Below are 26,954 nucleotides of genomic sequence, written 5' to 3'. Positions count from 1 at the left end.
AGCACTTAACACATTCTGCCATATCTTTATAATACGAAGTGTGGGCCTTCGTTTGAGTCTATGAACTCTGTAGGTTACCTGAGGGGAAAGGAACTCTTAGCCTCTCTACAAACGCATCTCTAGCTCACAGGTGTGTGCACGCACGCTCACTCTCACTTGCTCTCTTACACTGTAGCTCCCCAGAGGGGAGGGAATGATAATTTGATTGGTTGAATTCTTTTAGGACCTCAGTGGAACCATGTTTGCCAGTGGCCTATGTTATTTGTCTGTTAACAATGACAAACACATGCATAACCCTCTCTGGCACTTTCTGGTCAGTGTATGCAGGAAGGTGACAGGTAACTGACTTGGGTCCAGCCGTTTTGCTTCCGCTTCTGCCTTGCTTGTTGCTTTCTCATGGGCAGACAGCCTCAGGATGGGCCTGCTAAGAACAGAGCCATCCATCTCTTCTCTCACCACGTGACAGGATTCAGTAACTGAGCCATCCTGCATCCTGGCCACGTCCTCTCTGCCCCTGTGGTTCTCTCTTTAGAGCTTCTGTGCATTGCTACTGGCCAAAGATCCCAATATTTCAGTATGGAGAGGTAGGATCATTTCTCATATCCTCATAAGATGTAATGCAATGTCTAGTATTTAAGTGCTCTAAGATGTATACATGTGAACTGTACACTGAAAAATAGTTAAGATGGTAGATTTTGTTATGTGTTTTAACATAAAAAAAAGAAAAACTAGATGCATGAATATCTGAGTAGCTGACTGTATTATTGGCTGTTGCCCTACTTCGTAGGATAGACTTTTACATGTGGATTATGTTGCCTTCCATACACTGGTAAATTTATTACTGATAAAACTATGAAAAACTGCATAGAAGAAAGGTTTTATTCCTCCTTTACTTTTTATATATACTTATGGGCAGGTAGGCTGTTTTGAAATATATTTGTAGACCATATTTGGTGTTTAAAATTGTTCTATTCTTGTTACGGGTTGGCTCAGAGAACAGAGGTAAGGTAACCCAGCAGGATTTACATACAGCTTTTAATTCTTTCCAGTCTTTTCCAGTCTTCTGAGACCAACTGACTTTGTTCCTTTGTTATGACTCTTTCATTATCCTCGACCTCTTTTTGACATTAGCTTCCTTAGTAACAAAATGAAGAGATTACATTAAATGATCTTTGAGTGGACTTCAAGCTCTTAAAATAAAGGCTGGGGGATGGGGTGGGGGGTGGGGTCTGTAAGCTCCTGGGAACTCTGCTCCTCGGTTTTCCTGTTGATGTGGTCTTCAGCCTCTACTGGGGACCTGAGAGCTCCTCTGTGCTGTGCTGATAGGTTGTTTGTGCTCTGTTAACTAACTGAAATTTTATTAAGATAGTGGCTGTGTGCTGACTTGACAGATGAGATACTTAATGAGGTGTTAATCTTTTGTTTTCCGAACTCTTATTTCAGCTTGTCTTTTTTTCTTTTTCTTTTTTGTTTTTTGTTTGTTTTTGTCATTTGGGTCTCAGGTCTTGATCGGGGTACTGAGTACAATTTCCGAGTGGCTGCTCTCACAGTCAACGGTACCGGCCCGGCTACTGACTGGCTGTCTGCTGAAACTTTTGAAAGTGACTTAGATGGTAAGAACAACAATCCACAAGACTGGGAGGAGCTAGATACTAACTGTAGTCAGATTAGTTAAACTGGAAGACCACAGATGTGGGGTGTGTCTGGCTTAAATCTGTGAGCTTTAACTTCAGTGCATTCCACTGCTGTCATTACTGTAGGGCAGGAGGTCTCCGGGAGTGCTTCCCCACCCCCACCCCGGCCCAGTAGTTTTTGGAGACCTGTCCCTTTCAGCAGAACCAGAACAAATAAAAATGTATAGGTGTTTGTCTAGTTTTTTTTAGCAAGGCCCTTGAACAGATGAATGATCTGAGGTTTAACATTGAGCCACATCATCCCTCCTTTTTCAGCCGCAGTTTGCCTTTGCCCTTAGTCCTGGACACTTTGCCCTTTTTCTGCCTCCTGATTCAGTGGGTACTTTGATATAGGTGTGTATATGCCTTTATGAGACACAGGTGCTGCACTTGGGAGACCAAACACCTGGGTCCTTATTCTCACTCTTGGTTTACTAAATTTTAAATTAAGACAGCAAGTAATGTCTTGAAGTAACAGAATTGAAAGATACTATAAATTGCTACCTTTTTTAAGCCTCTTGTCTCCCACTATTTAAATCAGTATGTGGTTCTTAAGTTTCCTATTTTCTGACATATTACTCTGGGGAGTGAATAATTGATACAGTTGGTACAATATGATACTCGATCATCCGTTGACAACAGGCTTCTAATTAGATGGTGTTAGGCCTTTCTCATTCCACCTAGGTGAGTCTGGGTCTCAGATGTGGGACCACGTGGGATGAATAACTACTGAAAGGCAGTTTATTTGTTTCTCTCCCTTGGGCTGAGGTTCTTCAATCTCTCTGTCTTCCCTTCCAAATTAATACTGCATTGTCTTATATTTCATTTGTTTATGTTTTGCTCTCTTCTTAGAATGTAGTAAAACCATGAGCCATACCTACTATACATACAGATTCTCTGTGACTTCTTGGGCATAATGAAAAAATCTTAGCCCCAGATAATTTGGCAGGAGGCTAAACACCATGGCCCAAGGATGGTAAATATTCTCAAGTCTTGCTTTTCTACTCTTCTTCCCAGAAACTCGTGTTCCTGAAGTGCCTAGTTCTCTTCACGTCCGGCCCCTGGTCACTAGTATTGTAGTAAGCTGGACTCCTCCAGAGAATCAGAACATTGTGGTCAGAGGTTACGCCATCGGCTATGGCATTGGCAGCCCTCATGCCCAGACCATCAAAGTGGACTATAAACAGCGCTACTACACCATCGAAAATCTGGGTACGTATGCTGAGTAGAAGAAGGAATTGCATGGGGGAATTTCTTTCTTTTGACTTTTTATTGTATGATAATTTTATTTTTACAGAAAACTTTAAAAAATAGAACAAACAGGGGTGCCTGGGTGGCTCAGTCAGTTAAGTATCTGACTTTTGATTTTGGCTCATGTCTGGCTCTGCATTGGGCATAGAGCTTGCTTAAGATTCTTTCTCTGCTTCTCTCTCTGCCCCTTCCCCACCCTGCTTAACTCTCTCCCTCTCAAGAAAAAAAAAAAAAATATATATATATATATATATAAAGAATTTCTATATATTCTTCACTAAAAGTCCTCATAAGTTAACATTTTACCACATGTGCTTTCTCATTCTGTCTTCCTGTACATACATATTTTTTTCTCTGAACCATTTGAGAGTAAGTTACAGATGTGATGCCCCTCCACCCTCTGATACTTTAATGTGCATTTCCTAAAAATGAGGGTGTTTTCTAATGTAACTACAGTACAGTGTTACAGAGTCATTAAATTAACATTCAGACAGTATCTGTAGACTTTATTTATATTTTAATAGTTTCTTAATTAACATCCTTTTTTTTTTTTTTTTTAAATTTTATTTATTTAGGGCGCCTGGGTGGCTCAGTGGGTTAAGCCGCTGCCTTCGGCTCAGGTCATGATCTCAGGGTCCTGGGATCGAGTCCCGCATCGGGCTCTCCGCTCAGCAGGGAGCCTGCTTCCTCCTCTCTCTCTCTCTGCCTACTTGTAATCTCTCTCTGTCAAATAAATAAATAAAAATCTTTAAAAAAAAAAAAAAAAGATTTTATTTATTTATCTGACAGAGAGAAACCACAAGTACACTGAGAGGCAGGCAGAGAGAGAGAGAAGGAAGCAGGCTCCCTGCTGAGCGGGGAGCCCGATGCGGGACTCGATCCCAGGACCCTGAGATCACGACCTGAGCTGAAGGCAGCGGCTTAACCCACTGAGCCACCCAGGCGCCCCCTAACATCCTTTATAACAAAAGAAAAACATTGTTTTCTGGTCCAGGACCACTTGTTGTATTTAGTTATCATGTCTCATTAGTTCTCTCTGTTACAGAACATTTCCATAGTTTTTTTTCTTGAATTTTATGACTGTGACATTTTTGATAAGAACAGACCGTTTATATTTTATAGAATGTCTCTCAGTTCAGACATGTCTAGTATTTCCTCACTACTCTCAGCTTATGCCTTTTTGGAAGGAATAGCAGATACACATTGTGTTCTTGCCGGTGCATCTTTTCAGGAGGCACATGAAAGTCTGATGCTAGCGATGTTAACTTTAATCACTTGGTTCAGAGGGAATCTGCCACATTCCCTAAAGTTATTGTTTTCTCCTTCAAAATTAATAAATACCTTGTGAGGTGGGATACCTTGAGTCTTTGTAAACATCTTGTTTCTCATCGAACTTTCGTTCACTAGTTTTAGCATCTTTAGTAACAGTTATTATTGTGGTGTTTCCCCAGTGAGTTTCTAATTCTCTAATTTCTTTTACATTTATCACCATTTTTTTTTTTATAAAGAAGAGCTTTCCTCCTCTTCCTTACTGAAAGAATGGTGAATGGGAGTCTCTTTATGATTGATTCCTCTATTTGACATCTCTATCTTTGAGCGCTTTCTTCCTTTTGATGCAGCAAGATATAGTGGTCTCATCTGATATTTTCCTACCCTTAGCCCTTGAATCAGTCATTTCTCCAAGGAATGCTGGTTTCTCTTATGGAAAATGGCATTTAGAAACCCATCCTGAGGCATCTACAAAAAAAGGTTATTTAGACTTAAAAGTGAGTTCAGCAAAGTCACGGAATACAAAGTTGATATACAAAAATAGTTATAGTCCCATGTACTAACAATAAGCAGTTGGAAGTCGAAATTAAAATAATAGTACTACTTACATAGCATCAAAAAATATGAAATACTTAGGGATAAACTTTTTAAAAATATGTACAAGGTCTGTTCACTGGAAATTAGAAAATTATTGCTGAGGGTAATAAGTTAATGACTTAAATAAGTAGAGGTACCATGTTTATAGATCGGATAATATTATTAAAATGACATTTCCCCCAGTGCAATTCCAAATAAAATCCTGGCAGGCTTTTTTTATAGAAGTTGATAAACTTAATTTTAAAAAGCAAAGGAAGTAGAATAGCCAAACAGTTTTGAAAAAGAGGACTCAGGTAGTGTGGTCTTTCAACATTTCTTCAGATATCTTCTAAAGAGCCACATTATCTGATTTCAGGACTTACATAAAACTGTAGTAATCAAGAAACTGAGGAGGTGGTATGGGTGCAAAGGTAGGTATTATAGATCAATAGAACAGAATGGAGTCCAGAAAAAGACCCGTGTGTGTGTGTGTGTGTGTGTGTGTGTGTGTGTGTGTATGATCAATTGATTTTTGACAAACACACTAAGATAATTTAGTGGGGAGAGAGTAGTCTTTTCAACAAACAGTGTGGGAAGAACTGGATATCTGTATGAGAAAGAAAAGGAACTTTCCCTGACTTTTATTTCACATCATGCACGAAAACAGACCTAAAGGCAAGAGCTAAAACCATAAAGCCTCTAGAGAACAGGAAAAAACCTTCATGGCTTTGAGGTAGACAAGATTCTCTCAGGATGCATAAAGCATAAGTTATAAAACTAAAAAATCTATAGCACTTCATTGAAATTTAAAACTTCCAACTTTGGGAAAGACACCAATAAATTGAAAAGATGAGCTACAGACTAAGACAAAATACTCATCATTCAAATATCTGACAAAGAATTTTGAGTCCAGGAAATACGAAACTCTTCTACCTTAACAGGAAGATGGTAATTCCAGTAAAAGACTAGGCAGAAGATTGGGATGGGCAGTATACCAGAGAAGATATACAAGTGGACCATCAGCACATAAGAAGATTCTCTATGTCATTAATCATCAGAGAAATGCCAGTAAAACCACAGTGAATCACCAAGTTCCACCCGTGGGCTTACACCGCATGAAAATCCTTTTACTTCTTCTTGTCCAAGCCCTCCACTATACAGTAACATCACTAAACCACTGGTTAGTTGAGGCCAAGAGAGGATTCGGGCACAGCCAGTCTCACTCCTGGGACTGACTCCGAGACATTGATCCCAGAAGTTTCTCTGTGCTGTGTCTGCTGCCATCGCTGTGTTTCCCCACAGCCTGGAGGAATCCCACATACACATTTTAAAATCCTCTTAAAATCCTCCTTGACTTCCTCTGCACTTAAGTTCATGCACTGTCACCCTTGAATTTTTTAAGTTCTGGATAATTTTTTCCTAAGTGTTTTCACTTGTTTCCTTCCTTCAGATCCCAGCTCTCACTACGTGATAACCCTGAAAGCCTTTAACAATGTGGGTGAGGGCATCCCCCTGTACGAGAGTGCTGTGACCAGACCTCACACAGGTAAGCCATCCTGTCCATCTCTGGTCTTCAAGCACTTTTTCCAGAAGCTCATGTGGAATGTTGGCCTGAGGTCTGTCCCACAGGTATTGGTGGAAGGAAGAGCATATGCCAGCATAAGCTGCAGGCTTCGTATAGGAAAGCAGGCTTTCGAAACAGAAATTTCCATTAATTTCTGTTTTGTTTTTTAGAAAATATTAACAATCCAGTCATTCAGATAAATAATTCCATGTAGATATGTAGCACATGTTTTTAATATGTTGGGATCTAGAACTATAGTTGTGAGAGAATTATTAGTGATTTGGGGGGCACCTGGGTAGTTTAGTTGGTTAAGTATCTGATTCATGATTTTGTCTCAGGTCATGATCTTAAGGTTGTGAGATTGAGCCCTGCATTGCCCTCCATGCCCAGCATGGAGCCTACTTAAGATTTTCTCTATTACTCTCCCTCTGTCCCTCCCCATCCCTAAAAAAGTGATTTTTGTCTTTTGGTCATGTGAGTTATAACTAAAATGAGTGAAAAAAAAAAAAAAAAGAAAAAACCACTTCTCCGTATCTCTAGAGGAATTATATAGGTTACTGATGGTCTCAATAAATGTGTATGATCAGTGAATCCAGCATTTTCTTCACTAGTCACCTAAGTTGATTGGGAGTTTTATTTATATAGAGAGTTTATAAAGTCAGCAATGGAATACTGTGCGGCCATCAAAAAACGAAATCTTACCATTTGCAATGACATGGATGGAATTAGAGGGTATTATGCTAAGTGAAATAAGTCAGTTAGAGAAAGACAATTATCATACTATTTCACTGATTCTAGGAATTTGAGAAACAAGACAATGGATCATGGGGGAAAATGAAACAAGATGAAACCAGAGAGGGAGACAAACCATAAGAGACTCTTAATCTCAGGAAATAAGCTGAGGGTTGCTGGGGGCTTGGGAGTGGGAGGGATGGGGTGGCTGGGTGATGGACCCTGGGGAGGGTATGTGCTATGGTGAGTGCTGTGAAATGTGTAAGTCTGATGACTCACAGACCTGTACCCCTGAAACAAATAATACATTATATGTTAATTTTTTAAAAAGTATAAAGTCAGTTGTACTATCCATTTGATCAACTGTACATTTATTATTATTATTAATTATTATTATGAGACCAAAATGTTATTTTAAGTAATAAAGGAATATCCATATAATGTAAAATTTCTGTAGATAAAACATCGAATATAGAGCTGAGTGATAAGGTGTATTGAAATAAATATGTTAGACTTGTAAATTTTTCTAAAGGGTCCCCAAAACCCAAGAAATTATCATTTTCAGAAATGCTTTTTCCATCTGTTTTCCAGAACTGTGTATCTCTATTGCCTACTATATTTTCTGGATACTTTGTATAATGATGCAAATTTCACATTATTCTTTTTAAAAAGATCACCTCTGCCCCCTTTTTTTTCTTTAATGCTTTTACTTAACAAGACCAGCATCATCACTCATGTTTGGTAGTTCTGTCTTCTCTTCTCCTGTGTGCTTACAATTTACAAGTTCTTTTGCAAAGAGCTTTGATATTCCAGAAAGGGGGGGGTGAGTAAGGTGAAAAAGAGAGTATTTAAGTAAGTGATTTGCTACTTTCTTAAATTACCTATAATAGAAAAAAATTTTTTTGAAATTATTTTCTTATGTGACTTAAAAATATAGCCTTCTGGCTAGAAATATACAAGGAACTGTTCCTAAGTCATGTCACCTTGTTATCTTTTTCAGGAGTTATTACCAATAAAAAGGATTCTCAAAGAAGTCTAATGACTTTTGCACCCAAAGTTGCATTTTCTATAACTAATTGGTTTGTTTCTTGATCTTTGAACAAAGCCCTTGACTATAATGTTGGCTGTTCCTCGGTTACTTTTAGTGCTCATTGTGCAGGAAATACACAAATGGAGACTATTATGTTATTTTGGTACTTACTCATAAACAAGGTCCATGCCATTTCAGGTTTTGAGTTACAGGAAGGGCTACTCTGCATAATCATGTGGGAAACCCATTTTTAAACCTTAACTTCAAATAAATCAGTATGTGCGTACGTAGAAAACCTAACCAAGAGCTGGTAAAGCCCAGGGGATCCTGCTGTGCTGCGCTGGGCTCATGGTCCTTGTGTGCACATTCTAGCCTCTGCTTTGACAGTGAGCTTAGAGAAGGTGTCACCTGCATATGGCACAGGACATACACGAGTGTAGACTTCCTTTCTATCAAATAAGTACTCTGATTTTTAGCATTCATAAAGGCTGTCACTTGGACCCATATTATGTCATTTCCTATAACTGATTGGGATTCATTAGGTGGGTTATTCTCTGATTCTACTGGAGAAAGCATAACAGATATTCCTTCATGGCGTCAGCCTACCTTTTCCTCAGGAAGTGCAATGCCCTTGAGTTCTTTTTGCTTTATTTGGATGTGAGCCATTTTGTTGTACTGCTTCTAGACCCAGGACATCAGCAAATCTGAACTGGACCCTGTGTGGGTATCAGATAACCCTAAAACCAAGGCCAGGCTAAGTTGCCATTGGCTGACATTCAGGACTCAGGCTTACATGTCCATTGACCTGCATTGGTAAGCCGTGTCCCCAGAATTCAGTCACATTCACTGAATTATCAAAATAGATCATGAGCTTTTTGTTGCTTGTTCTGAAATTACACGCTTGATTTTAAAAATAGTTTGTATCTTCTCACAATCCTTTTTGGAAAAGAGAGAATTTTCAAATAGTGTAAGGAATATTCAAGTATGAATATGTTAAAATAATCACTGGATTATCAAATGTTAATATACCTACAGAATACAGTAGAGAATATTGTTAATTATTTCCCTAGACATTTTTAAAAAATTTTTCCTGAAAGAACACACGTGGAAATACTCTTTTTATTGAATGGTGGTTATCTATTAACTCCAGATTCTCTTTCTCTTTCTCCATTTCTCACCTTTCATTCCATTATATTACCCTGCATTTTCCTTTTCTTTTATTTTTGTTTATGTTAAAAATGCCACTTCCCTTTTTTAATTACTTTTTACCCAGACACTTCTGAAGTTGATTTATTTGTTATTAATGCTCCATACACTCCAGTGCCAGATCCCACTCCCATGATGCCCCCTGTGGGAGTTCAGGCTTCCATTCTGAGTCATGACACCATAAGGATCACATGGGCGGACAACTCACTGCCCAAACACCAGAAGATCACAGATTCCCGGTACTACACAGTCCGATGGAAAACCAACATCCCAGCGAACACCAAGTACAAGGTACCGGCACATTTGCTCTGGGTGGGAAAAGCTAACTCTTGATATTTCCCAATTCTAAAGTTCTTGATTCCTCTACTTCCAGAATGCAAATGCAACCACTTTAAGTTACTTGGTGACTGGTTTAAAAGCAAATACACTGTATGAATTCTCTGTGATGGTGACCAAAGGTCGAAGATCAAGCACATGGAGTATGACAGCCCATGGGACCACCTTTGAGTATGGTATGTGTTATCTGAATCTTAATACATGGCATTTTTTTTCTTTGTAAGACGTGAAAGCCAGTGGAAGAAAGACTAGTGTTAGGCGACATTCCTAGTCATGAGACTTCTCATCACCTGCTTCTACTACCTGAGGAAAGAATCGAAGGTGTGAATTAAACCACTTACAGAACATAGTGAGCAGCACAGCTGGAGTTCCGGGTTTGCTTTTCCAGCTGATGAATTATGTTTTCTTCATGACTGAACAAGAACATTACCAAATAATGGGATGATCGAATGCAAAGGATGCTAGATTTTAGAAATCAGGGGACTTGAGTTCAGTCCTAGGTCAACCAAGTACTGACTGCATAAGTCATCCATCCAGCCTGTTGTTTCTTCCACCTGTAAAAGAGGGGTGACAATAACATCTGCTTTTCCTACCCTATAGGCTTCTTGTAAGGTAAAATGAGCAGATGAGAAAGCAGTTGGCAGTAAGAAAGCACTGTGCAGATGTAAAGGATTAATGTCATTAATCCTGCTTTATTGCTAAATTGAGGTAGAAGAAACGTGAAGTGACCTGCTCTTGACCAGCTGCCAACACCAGGCTGGCTAGAGGCTCAGAACCTTACCAGAGAACCCCAAAGCTGCCCTAGCAGCTTTCTTATAAGTAGTATCTGCTAAAATCCCATTGGGGGGCGCCTGGGTGGCTCAGTGGGTTAAGCCGCTGCCTTCGGCTCAGGTCATGATCTCAGGGTCCTGGGATCGAGTCCCGCATCGGGCTCTCTGCTCAGCAGGGAGCCTGCTTCTCTCTCTCTCTCTCTCTCTCTCTCTCTCTCTGCCTGCCTCTCTATCTACTTGTGATTTCTCTCTGTCAAATAAATAAATAAAATTCTTTTAAATAAATAAATAAATAAATAAATAAAAATAAAATCCCATTGGGGCAGCCTAATATTTTGTCTGTAAGTAAACATGAAAGATAAAAGACACTGAAGCAAATTAAGGGGAAAGCAGGCCATCCAAGTTTGCAGTTCTCTTTGCTTTTTGCTCATTCGTAGGCCTGCCCTTCTCCCTCTTGTACTCTTTCTAGCATGGGCTTCTGTGCAACCATCAGGAGTCTCTGTCCCTTCCAGCCTCATATGGCCTTTTTTTTTTTTTTTTTTTTCCGCCTATATATAAATAATGAAAAAGTGGAGCTGCCAAGACTTCTGGACTGGGCCTGACCCTAATGTCTTTGTGTCTCCTGCACAGTTGATGGACTTCCTACAGAGAAAAGGATTGCATCTGGAGAGCTTAGAAATAACAAAAAAAGTTTAAATAGACCTTGGGTTTTGAGTTTGCCTTCTTTGCTAGCTTTAAGAATATCTTTTTGCTTCATTCCAATCCGTTAGTTAATAAATAATGGTATGTATTCTCTCAGGGTGTCTGCATTTCACCAGGCTTCCTTCCATTTTATGCTAGGAAAATTCCAGTATTTTAGGAAGAGTAAATTTGAGGATGTACTTAATTTACTCGTTATCCTATATGGATATCCGTAACATGGAAATACAAGAAATGCAGTGTTGTTTTTATTCTATTGGTGGTGTTTCTTAAGTAGCTTTACATTTCAGAGCAATAATCTCAATAGTTGAGATTGAGAGTGAAAACTTAAAAACAGCATTTTTTCACTCCACACCTAAGGTGAGTCTTTGAGGGAATAGGGGGTTTCACACATTATATTTTGTTTGGAGAGACAACTGTAAGTGAAAGAGAAAATTATTTTACACTTGAAAATATTCTAATAAAATAATCTAAATATGGGGAGGTGGGATAGAATGTCATCTTGAGCAAATTACGTAACATTTTTCATCGTCAATGCCCTGATCTGTCAAGCAGGGATAGTGGTAAATTGCCTTTCAAGTTGCCACAAATATTAAGTGAAATACTATTTATAAAATGCCTGGTATAATGTGGATACTTGGTAGTTAACTACAAAGGTCTTTTGATATCCCTACGTAAGAATCCTATAAATTCTTGACCTCCAGCCCAAGGTGACAGTTCTATAGCCTCATAGTATGGTGTTTTTTTCTTTGGTACTTTGCATATTCTTCTTTTTATTGGATCTATTTTATAGGCAGACTATGAGTTCTTTGAGCCAGGAGGCTTTAGCTTTTTTGCATTACACCTCTTATTGCACCTTTTAAAAGGAAAGTGTTGCAGAAATGGTGAATGAAACTGGAATGGACAAGAATTATTGACAGTCTTGTTATTTTGTAGCTCCTACTTCTCCACCCAAGGATGTGACAGTTGTGAGTAAAGAGGGGAAACCCAGGACCATAATTGTAAATTGGCAACCTCCCTCAGAAGCCAATGGCAAAATTACAGGTAAGATGCCTTTGAGTGTGTATCTGTTCTCTGCTGGGCAGAAGCACTCCAGCCCAGGACTGTGTGGTTGGAAGAAGTGGGAGTCCAAACGTTGGCTTGATCATTTTATGAGACTCAGGAAGTCAGGGTGGTCCTTGAAAGTGGACCAAGGGGGTGTTTGCTCATAGTAATGTAAAAATGAATTGCCAGTTGATAGTTCCAACTCACTGTGTGAAAGTGTGATAGGTGATAGTACATTAGACAATCTTTGGCTACAGTGGAGCCTTACGGACATATTTATTTTCATTGGAAAAGCTGTTCTTCTCTGCTTCTGACTAGATGATTTTTAGAGTTAAAAATCAGAATGCCTGATTCTACAGGGTAATACCCAGTAAATACAGATCCAGCTCTTTTAACCTGAAGCCCCCAAAAGCCCATTAGACTTTTAATTCCATTTTTCCCCCAGGCCTGCTACTTCAGCTTCCTGTGCTCTAACACTAGAGTTAGAAGTTTGAATCAGCCTAGGTCTTTGAAGGGACCTGGGATTTTTTTGGTCTTCCAGAGAACTTTCCACAGTAGAGGACACTATGCTTTCCTCAGCTTCATCAGGGAGGAAAGCCTGACTGGATTTAGCTGTCAATTATTCCCCTTGGAACCTCTGCTTTATGTCACTACAGCTTCTTAGGATACATCCTAAGGAGCAGGCATTTGCTTTCTGAAGTTCCTTTGTATGAATAAGGGGGCTGAAAGCATGAATAAGGAATGAATAAGGATGAATAAGGAAACTGAAAGCATTTCTTAATATTGTTCTGCTTAGACTTTCAGTTAGAATTCCTTCCCATAAGGTATCTATCTGTACCATTTTTTAGGTTTTTGATCTTACCTCTTCCATAAAAGAATGAAGCATGACTTGACCTGGATTACATTTTATTTTGTCTTTAAAAACCAGTGCATTTTTGCACTGTGTAGGTCAGGTAGGCATGTGGTTGTCTCTTCTTGCCTCCACCATAGAGAGTGACTGCCCCCTGGTGGGAGTCTCGGGTCATGTTTCCCTGTGGCTTCACTCACTTCCAAGTGTGGGAGAGCTTTAGTAAAAGGTACCGCCCACACCTCCCAGGTCTGCCAGAGTTTTTCTCCGGGGAAATCATACTGGTGAGGGCTAAAGCAGCACGGTGGGCCAGTGTTGGTTTTCAAAAGTGCGTTATTTTAATCGTAGACCCTTGGTGGGTACATTTTTCAAACATTAAGACGTTGAAGTGATTGGGTTGTTTTCTTAGTTTCTGAGAGTTCTTAACCCTCTTTTATTATTGTAACTACTTTTATTGCTTTAACTGCTAATACAGATGTTAACTTACAGCCTGGCAGTGTTGAAATTATGGTTTTTCTCTATATGATGTTTAGAGTAGCATTTTGAATGCATTTTACTATTGGCTTTTAATCAGTAACTGGTTCTGTATTTGTATATGCTATAAGATATGTCTTTATTGACTTACTGATTCCAAAAGAAAAGGCAGGAATAAGATATCTTTTCTCATTTCCTCCTTTGGACAGGTTACATCATATATTATAGTACGGATGTGAATGCAGAGATACACGACTGGGTTATTGAGCCTGTTGTGGGAAACAGGCTGACTCACCAGATACAAGAGTTAACACTTGACACACCATATTACTTCAAAATCCAAGCTCGAAACTCAAAGGGCATGGGACCCATGTCTGAAGCTGTCCAGTTCAGAACACCTAAAGGTAAAGCTCCACTAAATAGTGTTTTATTCCGTGTCTCGTTAATGGGGCCATGCTTGCACCTATCACTGTAGCATATAGAGACTATGGAGAATATAAGAAGCCCTGATGGTGAGCTTATGAACCGAAGTGTGAACATTTACCTCAAAATGATCCCTCACCCACCCATTGACCACAAGTCAGTGCTCCCTAGGTTACTGGGCTAACCGTGTCACATACAAGGCTGTTCAAGGCAGGTGAATGGCAGCGATCTCAGAGTTTTTAACCAGTCAGATCAGATGCGATGCTCTTGGTTCTGAGGTAGCGTAATAGCATATTATTGTGATGGATATTTCCCTTTCAACACATGCAGGCTCTTAACCTGAAAGTCTTACTTGTGGAGAGAAAGACACTAACAAGAGCTTTGAAGAAAACTCTAGATGAGACAGTGAAGATAAAGTACTGAACAAAGTGAGCCTAGGAATAAAGTTAGTTGGGGACTGAGTCTGTGGAAATGTGGAAATCATGTATGGATTTCTTTTCTGTTAGCACTGAAACTAAGACTCGATTTGTTTGGAAGTTTGTGGGGTTTTATTTTTTTTTCCTTTAAAAATTCTGCTTGTCCCACCTTCAAAGCTTGTGATCCTTGCTCTTGTTTTTTCTCCCCCTGTGCTTGGCCTGTTAGCGGACTCCTCTGATAAAATGCCTAATGATCAAGGTAAATCAGTAGATGGCCTCTCTCTCCTTTCCTCTCTTTTGTGACCTACTCTTACTAGCATTTTGTTGTTTTTGTTCCTTTTTTTTTCCCCCTGAAAATCAGTACTGTGTGTTAAAATCCACATTATTCATTGGCCAAAGTGGAGTTGAGTCCATGTTTGTGGCACTTGGGGTATCTGAAAAGCTGGGAATTGACTTAGGAGCTAAATAGGGGGAAACTGAGGAGAGTAAATGAAGTTCTTCAGCTGTAGGAGATTGGCCTTAAGTGTGGGTCCCTTTGTCCTCTGTGCTATGATATTGAAATTCTGTAACCATGATAGGCATTTGGACCAGTATGACAGCAAACAGTTTGTCATACTCGTAGCATCTAGGATTGCATTAGTATCTCTAGATGAAAAGTGGTAATCAAATTCCGCAAATACCCTGTTTTCCTCCCCCACCCGGACCAAGAATCTACACATTTACCCTACTGAATTGTGTGATAATCTGTGACAGAATTAGTACTATTTATTCTGTTAAATAAGCTTAATTCAGAGCTCTTTTTCTGTTTCTTCCCTTAAATACATCTGCTCATTTTAAAAGAGATAGGAACAATTTAAAATGGAAAGTTAGAAAGTATAGGCCTGAGTGTCACCATTCTCGAAATTGTGTCAGCATAGTTTTTCCACTGTAATTGAGATGGTGAAGAGGTAACTGAACTGTGGTTTTCATCTCTGAGGAGTCAGCTAAAGTTGGTATCTGTTCTCTATACTGAGAGCAATGGAAGTAAAGTTGATCGTTGCTTTCAAGGTTTAAGAGTAGTTTTTAGAAGGTGCCTGGGTGGCTCAGTGGGTTAAGCCGCTGCCTTCAGCTCAGGTCATGATCTCAGGGTCCTGGGATCGAGTCCCACATCGGGCTCTCTGCTCAGCAGGGAGTCTGCTTCCTCCTCTCTCTCTCTCTGCCTGCCTCTCTGCCTACTTGTGATCTCTCTCTGTCAAATAAATAAATAAAATCTTTTAAAAAAAAAAAAAGAGTAGTTTTTAGAAATAAAAAGTCTTGGGGTGCCTCGCTGGCTCAGTTGGTGGACCATGTGATTCTTGATCTTGGGGTTGTAAATTTGAGTCCTACATTAAATGTAGAGATTACTTAATAAAATCTTTTATTAAAAGATTTTTTAAAAAGAAGAAGAAGAAAGAAGTTGTCTTTGGATCTTGTTAATGGCAAGGAAGAGTCAGACTTGAGGCTGCCTGTTTCAGGGCTTTGGAAATATATTTGCACTCAATGAGTCTTTTGTTGTATGTTGGATGTGTGTATGCGTAAGGCACCCTAGTGATGGTGGACATTTTGACTCAAGTGTGAGAACAGGAAAGTAACTATACTGTGTGCACATGGAGTACAAATGTGCTCATTGTTCTCCCCCCACTCTTATCCCCACTGGATAAGCCAGAGTCTTGCTTGTGCCACTCCTCTGGCCTTTAAAATTCTTTACCCGTAGTTCTTTTTGGTGTTTGGTTAATCCTTGGAATTTCTATTCATAGGTTATATTTAAAAGAAAAAATACTGGGAAATAGGGGAATTAAACCATTTTATTTTATTGGCAAAATATACTCTTTGGCAATTATTTACACAACATGATACTCTGGATAGTTGGGCTCATGTGTGGGCTCCCTGAAAAGTAAGCACACTTAAATCTGAAGAACCTCATGGGGGCTAAGCCATCTCCTCCAGCTAGACTTCATCCCAGTGAAAAGAGCAGCGGGACCCCTAACATACAGTGTGTACCATTTGGGAGCAGTCATGGCCACGGAAGTCAGGGGATGAAGGAACAAGTATGGACAACAGAAAAAGAATCAGGGACTGAGTTTAATATGCCCTTTTGGGTACGCAACAACTTCTGTTCCTTTGGGAGTTTTGAACTTCTGGAAACAGAAAACATTGTTTTCATCTCTGTATTTATTCTCTTAAGTGAACTATATACAGAAATGTTCAGATTTTAATTTTTCATTTAGTCAACTCTGATATGACATTAGCTGTAATGTTTTATAGAAACGCATCTAGTTTGTGTATTTCTAGTAAAGCTTTATTTGTAGAAATAATTATTTATAAGTGTTTTCTGAAGCTTCATGCTCTGTGCCTCTGCAAAGAGAAAGGTGATGTTCTTCCCTAAAACTTTATTATATATGTGATAATAGTAGCTAACATTTGTTGAACATTTGCTGTGTGTCAGGCAGTATTCAGAATATTTTATAGGAGTAAATTTCCATTTAATCTTCAACACAGTTTTGTGAAGTAGATACCATTATTATTGCTGTTCTGCGATGAAGAAACTGAGACTCAAGAATAATGAATAACTTGCCAGAAGTCCAGTACGTGGTAGACCAGTATTCAATGCAGGCAGTGTGCTCTGTTAACCATGAGCAGCTTTGACTTCACAGTTCTTTCACACCTTCTTCAGGAGGAATCCAAACGTTGGATTGACGAATGCCTTTGCTGTATTGGGAAAGGATTCCTTCTATTTGCTTTTCCCAAGCAACTTTTCCTATAAATGTGAAGCATAAAGTTCAGGACCAAGAATACAAATTACTAAAAAAAAAAAAACCTGATATTTGTGTTTTATGAAGTCTGTTTGTGAGGTGGTCCTAAGCCCAAGATCAGCAGCCTCACTCATTATATTTTATGACAGTGAATTAGGAGATGGTATCTTGGTGAGCAACAAGAGGGAAGACTTTGTTTTTCCATCCTTGGGTATTTGGGTAACTGAGCAGGAACCAAGAACCGATTTGAACTTCCACATACCTTCCTGCTCCTGCTTAGGGTATCCTTATATTGGAAAAGGCAGCTTTATAATTTGGGGGGAAAATCCAAACACTACTGACACCTACTAGGAGATCAACATAGCCAAGTCCTTTGGAAAAGTCCACTTCCATAATGCAGAAGTCAGCCTAACTGGTCCCTTGATTCCTTTTCTGAGAGAAGCTACTTTTGCCAAAAGTGCTCTGAGTGGTCTTGCAGGAACTGTTTCCTGGGCGAGAGAAATGTGTGTGCTCCCACCATGTGAATAGCAAGTGGCAGTCTGTTTCCACACTAGATACAGCCATGGCCCAAGGGATACAGCCTTTCAGATGCCTCATTGCATAGAAAGCTATACCTTAGTTTGCTTTGCACAGCCCATTTTGTGCCCTGTTGTTTATGTGCTACTTCATTTCCTCATGGACAGAGTAGACTGAAAATAATTTTTTTGTAGAAAACATTCACTAGCTGTGAAGTCGACTCATCTCACCAATGGCTTGGGTCATTACTGACATGATTTCTTCTCCTTCAGCCTCAGGGTCTGCAGGAAAAGGAAGCCGGCTGCCAGACCTAGGATCCGACTACAAACCTCCAATGAGCGGTAAAGCTTTTTTGCCCCCCTGTGGGCATGACATGGTTTTGCTTGAATTTCGAAATGTCTTTTGTAGTTTTCTCTGTGGTGGGTTATACCATGTTAACCTATTTTCTTTTATTCAGTAGAATTAACTTTAGGCATTTTGGGGCAAAAGTCTGCTAAACTACTGTAAACCCATTCATTATCCATAAGTAAGATCGTTTCCCCCACATACCCAACTTAAAGTAAGATTAGTTCTAAACAAATGAGTCTTCCTTTGTGCCACTGCCTGCCTCTAGAAAAGAATTAGAATCTTGTTCTCAAAAATAAGCCCTCTAATGGGATTATCTATCACCTAGAATAAGCCAAAGAAATGCTTCATGACTTACTGTCCACACTGCTTACCACAGTGTTTTAATTTGGGAATTCTAAAAAATTCTTCCCACTCTCCTAGCCAGCTTAAGAGCTGGTGCCTTCTAACTCCTTAAATGATGGCACCTACTTCTCTACAGAACTTCACTATTTATAAATTACTTTCACACCCGAAATTATATTTGATCTTCATAACACTGTAAAGCACAGAGAACAGATATTCCCATTTTACACATTAAGAGACTCAGTGGAGGGGCGCCTGGGTGGCTCAGTAGGTTAAGCCTCTGCCTTTGGCTCCAGTCATAATCCCAGGGTCCTGGGATCGAGCCCCGCATCGGGCTCTCTGCTCAATGGGGAGCCTGTTTCTCCCTCTCTCTCTGCCTGCCTCTCTGCCTACTTATGGTCTCTCTCTCTCTCTCTGCCTAATAACTAAATAAAAATAAAAATCTTTAATAAAAAAAAAAAGAGAGACTCAGTGGAGAAGTAATGTGCCTAAACCCACCCATTAATTATGGAAGTCCTAGAACCAAAATCCAGGGCTTCCGACTCCTGATTGTGACGTTTCCACTGTCACACACAGCCTAGTAGGCCTGGGGTTCTGTACCAGATATGGGAATCTGAGTCCTAGGCTGAGTTCTAGGACTCTGCACTTTTCCTCCTAGGATGCGTGTGTTGTATTTATGTGCAGTCCATGGTATAATATTCAAGGCTGTGAGGAAAGCAGCTGTTTTCTTGTTTTTTATTTATACATTCATTCATTCACCCATGTTTATGAAGGTTCAGGTTCAATGTAACAGGCTATGTATGGGAGCAAAAGCAGTGAGTAACAAAGCAACTGGAAAGGGAAAGCTTCACAGAAGAGGGGAAGTCTGACCCAGATATGAAAGGATGCATGGAAGATGGCTAAATGTCACGGGGCAAGGGGTGTTGAGCATTTCAGGAAGCACCAACAGCATGTGCAAATGCATGGCAGCCAAAACCAGCCAGCTCTCTCCAGGGATCACACTGCCTGGAGGCAGGCTGGAGATTTTTGAATTAGATGAGGTGGAGGTTAGAACCAACCTTCCAGAAGCTCAGGTACCATTGCTGCAAAATGTGGGCTTCACCCTGCTCATAGCATGTGTAAGACACCTTGTACCACGGGTGAGCTGTGATCTCCGTTCCTTGAGTACCGACTGTTACGACTCTGGTGAATGAAGAAAGAGTTGGGGCTGAGATAATGAAGTCAGAGAGAGTGGTTAAGCAGCTATTGCAGTAGCCCATATGAGGCTTGAGAAATGGCCTGTCATAATGTCCCTGGCAGGACCTGCTCCCTCGGCAGCTCGCTCTCACCCTGTCTTAATGGGAGCTTTCAGTCCTCTCAGAAGCCAGAGGGCAGATATAGTTAAGTGGGAATTCATCTCTGGCAGGGGAGAGCTGCCACCACCACCTCTGCAGGCCCCCACGCCCCAGCTCCCCAGCTCTGAATGCAGGGCCTTCCCCACCACACACCCTGCCCAATAACTCAGCACTGTTCTTAATAAAAGCTTTTCAGTTAAAGGCCCAGTATGGTCTAACTTTATTGGCCCCAGTTCTATAGTCTTTCCCAAATGTAAAAATGTTTTATTAAAGTTCAGTATGTACAATTTAAGTTGTCTATCTGCTTACTTTTTTTCTCAGAAATGAGGAATAAAAACAATTAAACCAAATGGAGAAGAAGAAGCTCTCAAGCCCTCCTAAATCAGCCCAGATTTTAGCACTGTGCTTAGATGTAGCCTATAAAAGCCATACGACCAGAAGCTGGGAGGTCAGCTAATGCAGTTATGGAAGGGGCTCCCACTCTAAGTACACCTTGAATTAGATAAAAAGTTTATAAACCAGGGTTGTATTTGGGAATCAGATTCCCAAGCCATAACTTCATGTTAGGGATTTCTTCCCCAGTCTCCCAGACTTGTAGAAAGATTCTTCCTAAACATTTCTAGAAACTAAATACTCATTACTTGGTAAGGCAGCTCTGACTGTTAAACAGGAGAGAGAATAGCTGGAAAGAAAGATATCAGCTGTCAATGGCAGTCAGAGCCGTGTGGTGGGATTTCCCATGTTTTATAAATGAGCATGTGTGACTTTTATAACGAGGTGGGAAGGGAAGAAATGTGTTTCAGAAAATAGAAGAACAAGAGTTCGAATACAGCTAGATTACAAGAGGCCTTGATACAAAACGGCCCTCATCCTGTAAGCAACGAGGAAATAAAACAGGAAGAAAAAGAAGCTAAGTTTCCTCAGGGTCTTCAGTGATCTGGCCTCTGCCTTTTCGTGCTCACTCTCTTCCCTCTAACTTTGCTTCTGTCCCCTTGCTTGAGCAACACTGCCGCCTTTCTCTTCCCTTCCCTGCCAAGCTCATTCCTGCCTTAGGATCCTTCCACTAGCTGTTCCGTCTCTCGTGAACATTCTTCCTCCAGATCTTCGCATGGTGGGATCTTTCTTGTCACTCAAATCTCAGCTCAAATGCCATTTCCTCAGAGAAGTTTTTTCCAACCACTCGGTCTAAAATGGCCACCCACTCTGTATCATATCCCATCATTTTATTTTTTTCTTAGCAGTTATTACTAATAATTTCTTGTTTATTTTCTGCCTGTACCCCAGCAATCATATCTTTGTTGTACACTCTTGCATCCTTAGTACCTAGAACAATGCCTGGCACATAGTAACTACTCAGTTAATATTTGTCAGACTAATGCATATGTACAGATCTACTCTTTCCTGAAACTGATTAAGAGAATTAACTTTGCAAAGACTATATTTATAAAAGCAGACTGTATTTTTCTTTTTCTTTTCCCAGACTGTATTTTTCAAGTAATTTTTGTGATCTCAGACATCTGAATGTGGAGAAGAACTTAGCTTTCTCTGAATGTACATTTCTTAAATGCTTTTGAAAATCATGATCTAAATGATTTACAAATGATGCTTTATAAGACAAATTTATGCATAATATGACATAAGATACCAGGCGGGGGGCAGGCCCTTCATTTGTCCAAGTATAATGTTTACTTTAATTCAGGAAGCCATCACTAAACACCAGCTTTGTGCAAGACACTGTGTTAAGAACTGTACATAGCACATAAACTTGGCTCTGTAGATTGCATGAGACACTTGTATCCAAGGCAATGAGTGTATTACAGAGACTCTCACATGAAGTTTCCATACTCTGAGTGTATGCATTTTTTGAATTCTCGAACTCTAACAGACGTACCGGTTTTCCCTCTACAGGTAGTAACAGCCCGCATGGAAGTCCCACCTCTCCCTTGGACAGTAGCATGCTGCTGGTCATCATTGTTTCTGTTGGTGTTGTCACCATTGTGGTGGTTGTGGTCATTGCTGTCTTTTGCACCAGGCGCACCACCTCTCACCAGAAAAAGTAAGGAGCCCCAAATGTGGCCCATGGTTTTTGTTATCTATTCTTTTGTTCCTCTGTGACTTCTGTAATTGGAGTTGTACAAAGAGATTAAACATTCAGTATAGTTGACCCTTGAACAATGTAGGGATTAGGGGTGCTGACACCCCCCATGCAGTCAAAAATCCACATATAAATTTTAAGTTTTGACTTCTGCAAACTATGAGTAGCCTACTATTGACTGAAAGCCTTACTGATAAACTATTAACACCTATTTTATATGTTATATATTATATGTAATACATATTATATATCACATATGTAATATATATTATAGACAAAATTTTTTTTATTTTTACAAAAAAGAAAGCTAGAAAAAAGAGAGTGATTAAGAAAATCATAAGAAGAGAAAATACATTTACAGTGCTATACTGTATTTATCAAAAAGAGTCCACACATGGATACCAAGCATTAACCCTAATCCTACATCTGGAAAGTGGGTTCCTGAACACATGATAAGAAAAGCTGAGAAGCAGCCCAGTTATTCTGGAGAAGACCCCCAAATATTTAAGAATTGGTGGTATTTCTGAAAATGGACGTAAAGGTAAAGATAAAAACAGAAAGAAAAATTGAATACCTGTTAAAGCATATTTAGAGCCCCCAAATCCCTTCTTTGCCTCAGCCCAGTAGATGGCTGCATGTCTCTTACTGCCCAAGGAGAAGTCTGGGGTTTTATTCTCTGGCAAGATCTCTGAACTATAGAGTGTCAGGTACATACACTAGCCCAAACCCTAACCCCTACCTGTAACCCTCTAGAGAGGTCTCTCAATTGCAGGATATTAGGCACATACCCTCTTGCTGGCCCCAACTCTAACCCTGGATATGAGGAGGAAAAAAGGAAGATGTAGTGAGTGTGTGTGTGTGTGTGTACACACACACTGAAATACGCAGCCATAAAAAAGAGGGAGATCTTGCCATTTGCAACTACCTGGATGGAGCTAGAGAGTATTACGCTAAGTGAAGTAAGTCATTCAGAGAAAGACAAATACCATGTGATTTTTCACTCTTGTAGAAATTAAGCAAAACAAATAGGCAAAGGGGGAAAAAAAGAGGCAAACCAAGAAAGAGACTGTTAACTACAGAGAACACACTGAGGCTACCAGAAGGGAGGTGGGCAGGGGATGGGTGAAAGAGGTGAAGGGGATTAAGGAGGGCACTTGTGAGGAGCCGGTGATGTATGGATGTGTTGAATTACTATATGGTACGCCCAAAACTAATATTACACTGTATATTAACTGGAATTTAAGTAAAAACTTTTTTAAAAGTCTGCGTGTAAACGGACTCCCCAGAGTTCAGTCCCATATAGTTGAAGGTTACCTGTGCACGAAAAGTGATGTTTGAAATATTTGTAAGTGAAATGCAGAATGGCTCTTCTTATAAATGTGTATTGGTGTTCTGGCAGGAAAAAGGTGCATACTCAAAACGGGGGAAGGAAGTTTAATGAGGGGACTATTTACAGAGTCACAGGTGGGGCTAGGAGACGAGGTAGAGATGTTCAAGGACCAGCAGCCATGATAGGCCACTGTCACCCTTAGGCCTGAGAGGGCAAGAGGTCTTTCTGAAGAACAGAGAGCCATGTTCAGACGTCTGAAGCAGTAGGAAAGGGCTTCTTGACAGGAGCTGGGTGTGGTGGGAGGAAGGTGTCCTCTGCCAGCCTCTTGTGCTGCAGGGAGGGGACAGGATAAAAACACCTGCTACTCTCCAATCTCTTGCCTGTGTCTTCACTCAGCCAGACCCATCAGAAACCAGGAGCAGGTTGCCAAGTAAGGCAGGTAGAGGTCATTTAACTCAACCTCTTGAGTCACAGAGGGGAGAGGAGAGGTCTGGAGAGGGAAGTGGACCGTGTCCAGCCTTGCCGGTAGCTGCTTTGGAGTTCTGTTTGTGTAAGCACATGGTGAGCCAGACACCCAGGAGTTTAGGGGCATTCTTACAGGCTTTTTCATGGCACAGATGCCACCTGAAATGGAAGAGGACCATAGACCTCTTATTCTACATCTAATTTAAGAATATTTTTCAAGGGGTGACTGGGTGTCTCAGATGGTTGAGCCTCCGACTCTTAATTTCAATTCAGGTCATGATCTCAGAGTTGTGACACCGAGCCCCACATCAGGCTCCACAGTCAGTGCAGAGTCTGCTTGAGTTTCTCTCTAAAATAAATTTTTAAATCCTTAAAAAATTTTTTTTCAAGAAGTGCTACCAAGTGTGAAAGCTTAGGACTGGCAGGTGGGGGGGAGAATACTGATTTTGTGAATAAGATAGTCTCATTTATAATTAGCATATCAAATTAGCAGAGGGGTCAAATGACTGTGAGCCCTGAACTCCTCTGGGATGTTGAGAGTTGTGGTAATTGTCTAGAGCAGATAGCAAGGTGACTCAGTTATAAGACTGTTTGATAACAGCCTATGCTCCTAACTTAAGAGGATCCCTGACCCTAGACAACTTTCACCTCACATACAGCATCTGGCCAGCAAGACAGAATACCAAAAATAAAAAGATTCCTGAGTTACCCCTAATAGCAAAAAACACGTGTGGGCAATAAAATGACTTTAATTGGTGGGTCCTAAAAGATGATAAGATGGAGATATTGCTCCATAAAAGAGAAAGGCAAGTTCACGTCAGTGTTTATGATTATCCCTCAGACTTGGTCTGCCCAAGGCAAGACAATGCATTGTTTAATGACAATAAATATGTTTGTTTTCAGTATAGAGGACAAGTACAGATTGCCCTGTCATTGCCACTGGATATGGCTTTATGTCACTTTGTGTATGTTTTTGTGAGGTGTTTAATTTTTCTTTTGCCCAAACAAAATAGCTTACCATAGATTGCATTGCATCTGTTTCCCAAGGGAGCAGGGGGCTCCTTTTATAAACTTTCTGGTCACTGCTTCTTAAACCTCTCCCTGTCTCCTTTTGATATGGAAAACTGTTTCCCTTAAACACATCAGCAATGATGTTATTTCTACTCTAGAACTTGTCTGCAGGCTTCTTTGTTCAGCATTTCAAATGTATCTACTTTTATGAACTTGGTTTTATATCTAGTTTCAGAAATCTTGATATCTGTGTTTAAAAGAATCTAAAAAACAAAGTGATGGAATTCCTTAGTGCTTTGGGGATTTAAAATTAAAAGTAAATTTAAAGAAGCACTTATTCTTTAGATTGAGAGGTAGAAAAGTGAGTTAGTAATAGGCTCTGTCCTTTGAATCTGCAAATCCTACAGATTTGGGTCCTTTTGCTTAAAAGAATTGTGTCGAGTCTTCATGGGGCTTCTCCTCTCCCTTTCCCAATGACCATCTTTCCAGCCATTCCATGAACCACTGAAAAATATGTATGAGCTTTTCTTCATACTTGTTTTCCCCTCTGAGGAAGTATCTCCCATTTCAATTATAGCTGCTTATGGACACTTAAAATTCAAAGCTGACTGAGTATTTATGGCCTAGCCCCTTAGTGCTTCTCAACACATTCCTCATTCGCTACCTCAACCTTAGCAGATGAGAACTACCTCCAGGTACCACCATATGATCCAAAACCTCCTTCAGTGTACTTCCTCCTACCGGAAGCCAGTTCTCCGTTAACCCTCTGGATCTCAGTGGCTCTCATCTTTCTAAGAACTTATACTTGCTGTTCTCCCCTCCACACAGCTAACCTTTCACTCTCTTAGCTTTGTCTCTTCAGCAAGTAAGTGTGCTTATACCTCTTTTATCTTAAATCATTATAATTACAACCCATATTCTACTCCCCACTAGCTGTTTACAAAGCCATCCTTCCCATCACCATAGAATCTCTTGATTACTGTATATACTCGTGCATTCTTTCATTGCCTGCTGATGCTTCATTTCTTGACGATCTGGATTCTGCTCCTACCACTTCACCGAATTGCTTTTGCTGAGGACCGATGACCCCCATATTGTTAAAGCCAGGAGACATTTTTTTTTGTCCTTATCTTAATCTCTCAGCAGTATTTTTAACTCAGCTACTCCTTCCTTCATGAAATACTCTCTTCTCCTGTATGTCATGATTGTATGTTCTTTTTCACATCTCCTCATTATCTACCCAGCCATCAGACCTTCCTTGGGACCTGATCCTAGACTTACTTCTCTATGCTCCCCACCCAGTGCTGTCTACTCCCATGGCTTCATTTACTGTCTGCATTCCAGTTACTTCTGTGTTTCTATCTCTGGCCAAAGCCACTCTCTGAGTCTCAGACTTGTACACTCTGTTGCCTCTTATACGTTTTCTCTTGAATGTCCCAGGGGCACTCACCATGTTCAAGACAGAATTTATAATCTTTTCTGTCAAGCCTGCTTCTACCTCCATTAATTACAATATGAGTAAATGACTTAGCTTCAAACTCTTGCTTCTATGCTCCCGCCCCACCCCACATCATTTATTCACCAAGTCTTGTCATTTCTGCCTCCTAAATAGATGGCACATCTGCCTCTTCTCTCCATTCCACTGTCCTAGACCACTGTCAGTCATGGCTAAGACCGGTGCAGTAGTATCCTAACTAGTCTCCTATTCTTTCCCCCACCCCGTAAATCCATTCTTCATACCACAGTTGGAATAATTGTTTAACTCAGAATTGGTCTCCTTACTCTTCTGCTTAAAACCACATAGTGGTTTCTCATCTCATAGATGGAGGTCAAACTCTTGGCAGGTCTCCAAAAGCTCTTCATGATCTAGGCTACCTTTGCAGCATCATTCTCCACATTGTTCACTGTGCTTCTGCTACTCAGGACTTCTTACGGGCCCTCTGATATACCAGGCTGTTGTGTTCTGCTTCAAGGCTTTGACATAAGCTGATTTAATCACCTGCAAAGCATCTTCTTCCCTTCCTCCTTTAAGTCTTAACTTCAGTGTCACTTCTTTCTCCAGCTTTGTCCTAGCTACCTTATGCCAACTATTAAAAAATAACTATAACACTTGGCATTTCATTAAGCTCAGAATATTTTAAAATAATGAGATCAACATCTGTCTTCCTCACTTGACCAGAAATGCTGAGGGCACAGCAGTCCAGTACAGGGATTGTCTGACATACAGTGGGTACCTAATAAATGCTTATTGAGTGGATAAGTGAGTGTGAGTGAGTGAATAGAGAAATTAAGGCACAGAGAAGTAGGCGCTGTCATCCATTTTTCATTTTTATTCATTTGGTAGTCCTAGATTTGGGTTCCCTGAAATGTTCCCTTCCTCTTTTATGAGCCATAGACTCCACCTCTACTCCAATGTTATATTTCTAATTAGT

The 26,954-nt window shown here is 40.2% G+C and overlaps 1 protein-coding gene across 8 annotated transcripts in view; it reads left to right on the top strand.

Annotated features, from left to right (window-relative positions):
* Window positions 1-26,954, top strand: part of NEO1 (neogenin 1) — a 235,749-nt gene that overhangs the window by 194,637 nt on the left and 14,158 nt on the right. For 4 of the 8 annotated variants that reach the window (XM_059180452.1, XM_059180451.1, XM_059180448.1 and 1 more), the window contains exons 14-23: window positions 1,503-1,613; window positions 2,691-2,885; window positions 6,220-6,315; window positions 9,369-9,592; window positions 9,675-9,813; window positions 12,043-12,150; window positions 13,681-13,875; window positions 14,537-14,569; window positions 17,870-17,938; window positions 21,530-21,677. In XM_059180452.1, coding sequence (XP_059036435.1) covers window positions 1,503-1,613; window positions 2,691-2,885; window positions 6,220-6,315; window positions 9,369-9,592; window positions 9,675-9,813; window positions 12,043-12,150; window positions 13,681-13,875; window positions 14,537-14,569; window positions 17,870-17,938; window positions 21,530-21,677 — 1,318 coding nt within the window. The remainder of the gene's footprint in view (window positions 1-1,502; window positions 1,614-2,690; window positions 2,886-6,219; window positions 6,316-9,368; window positions 9,593-9,674; window positions 9,814-12,042; window positions 12,151-13,680; window positions 13,876-14,536; window positions 14,570-17,869; window positions 17,939-21,529; window positions 21,678-26,954) is intronic. The other 4 variants (XM_059180450.1, XM_059180445.1, XM_059180447.1 and 1 more) reach the window with 3 other exon arrangements.

This window comes from Mustela lutreola, chromosome 7, assembly GCF_030435805.1.
Source record: "Mustela lutreola isolate mMusLut2 chromosome 7, mMusLut2.pri, whole genome shotgun sequence".
NCBI lineage: Eukaryota > Metazoa > Chordata > Mammalia > Carnivora > Mustelidae > Mustela > Mustela lutreola.
Note: the sequence above shows the minus strand (reverse complement) of the source record. Positions and strands in the feature narration are given on the sequence as shown.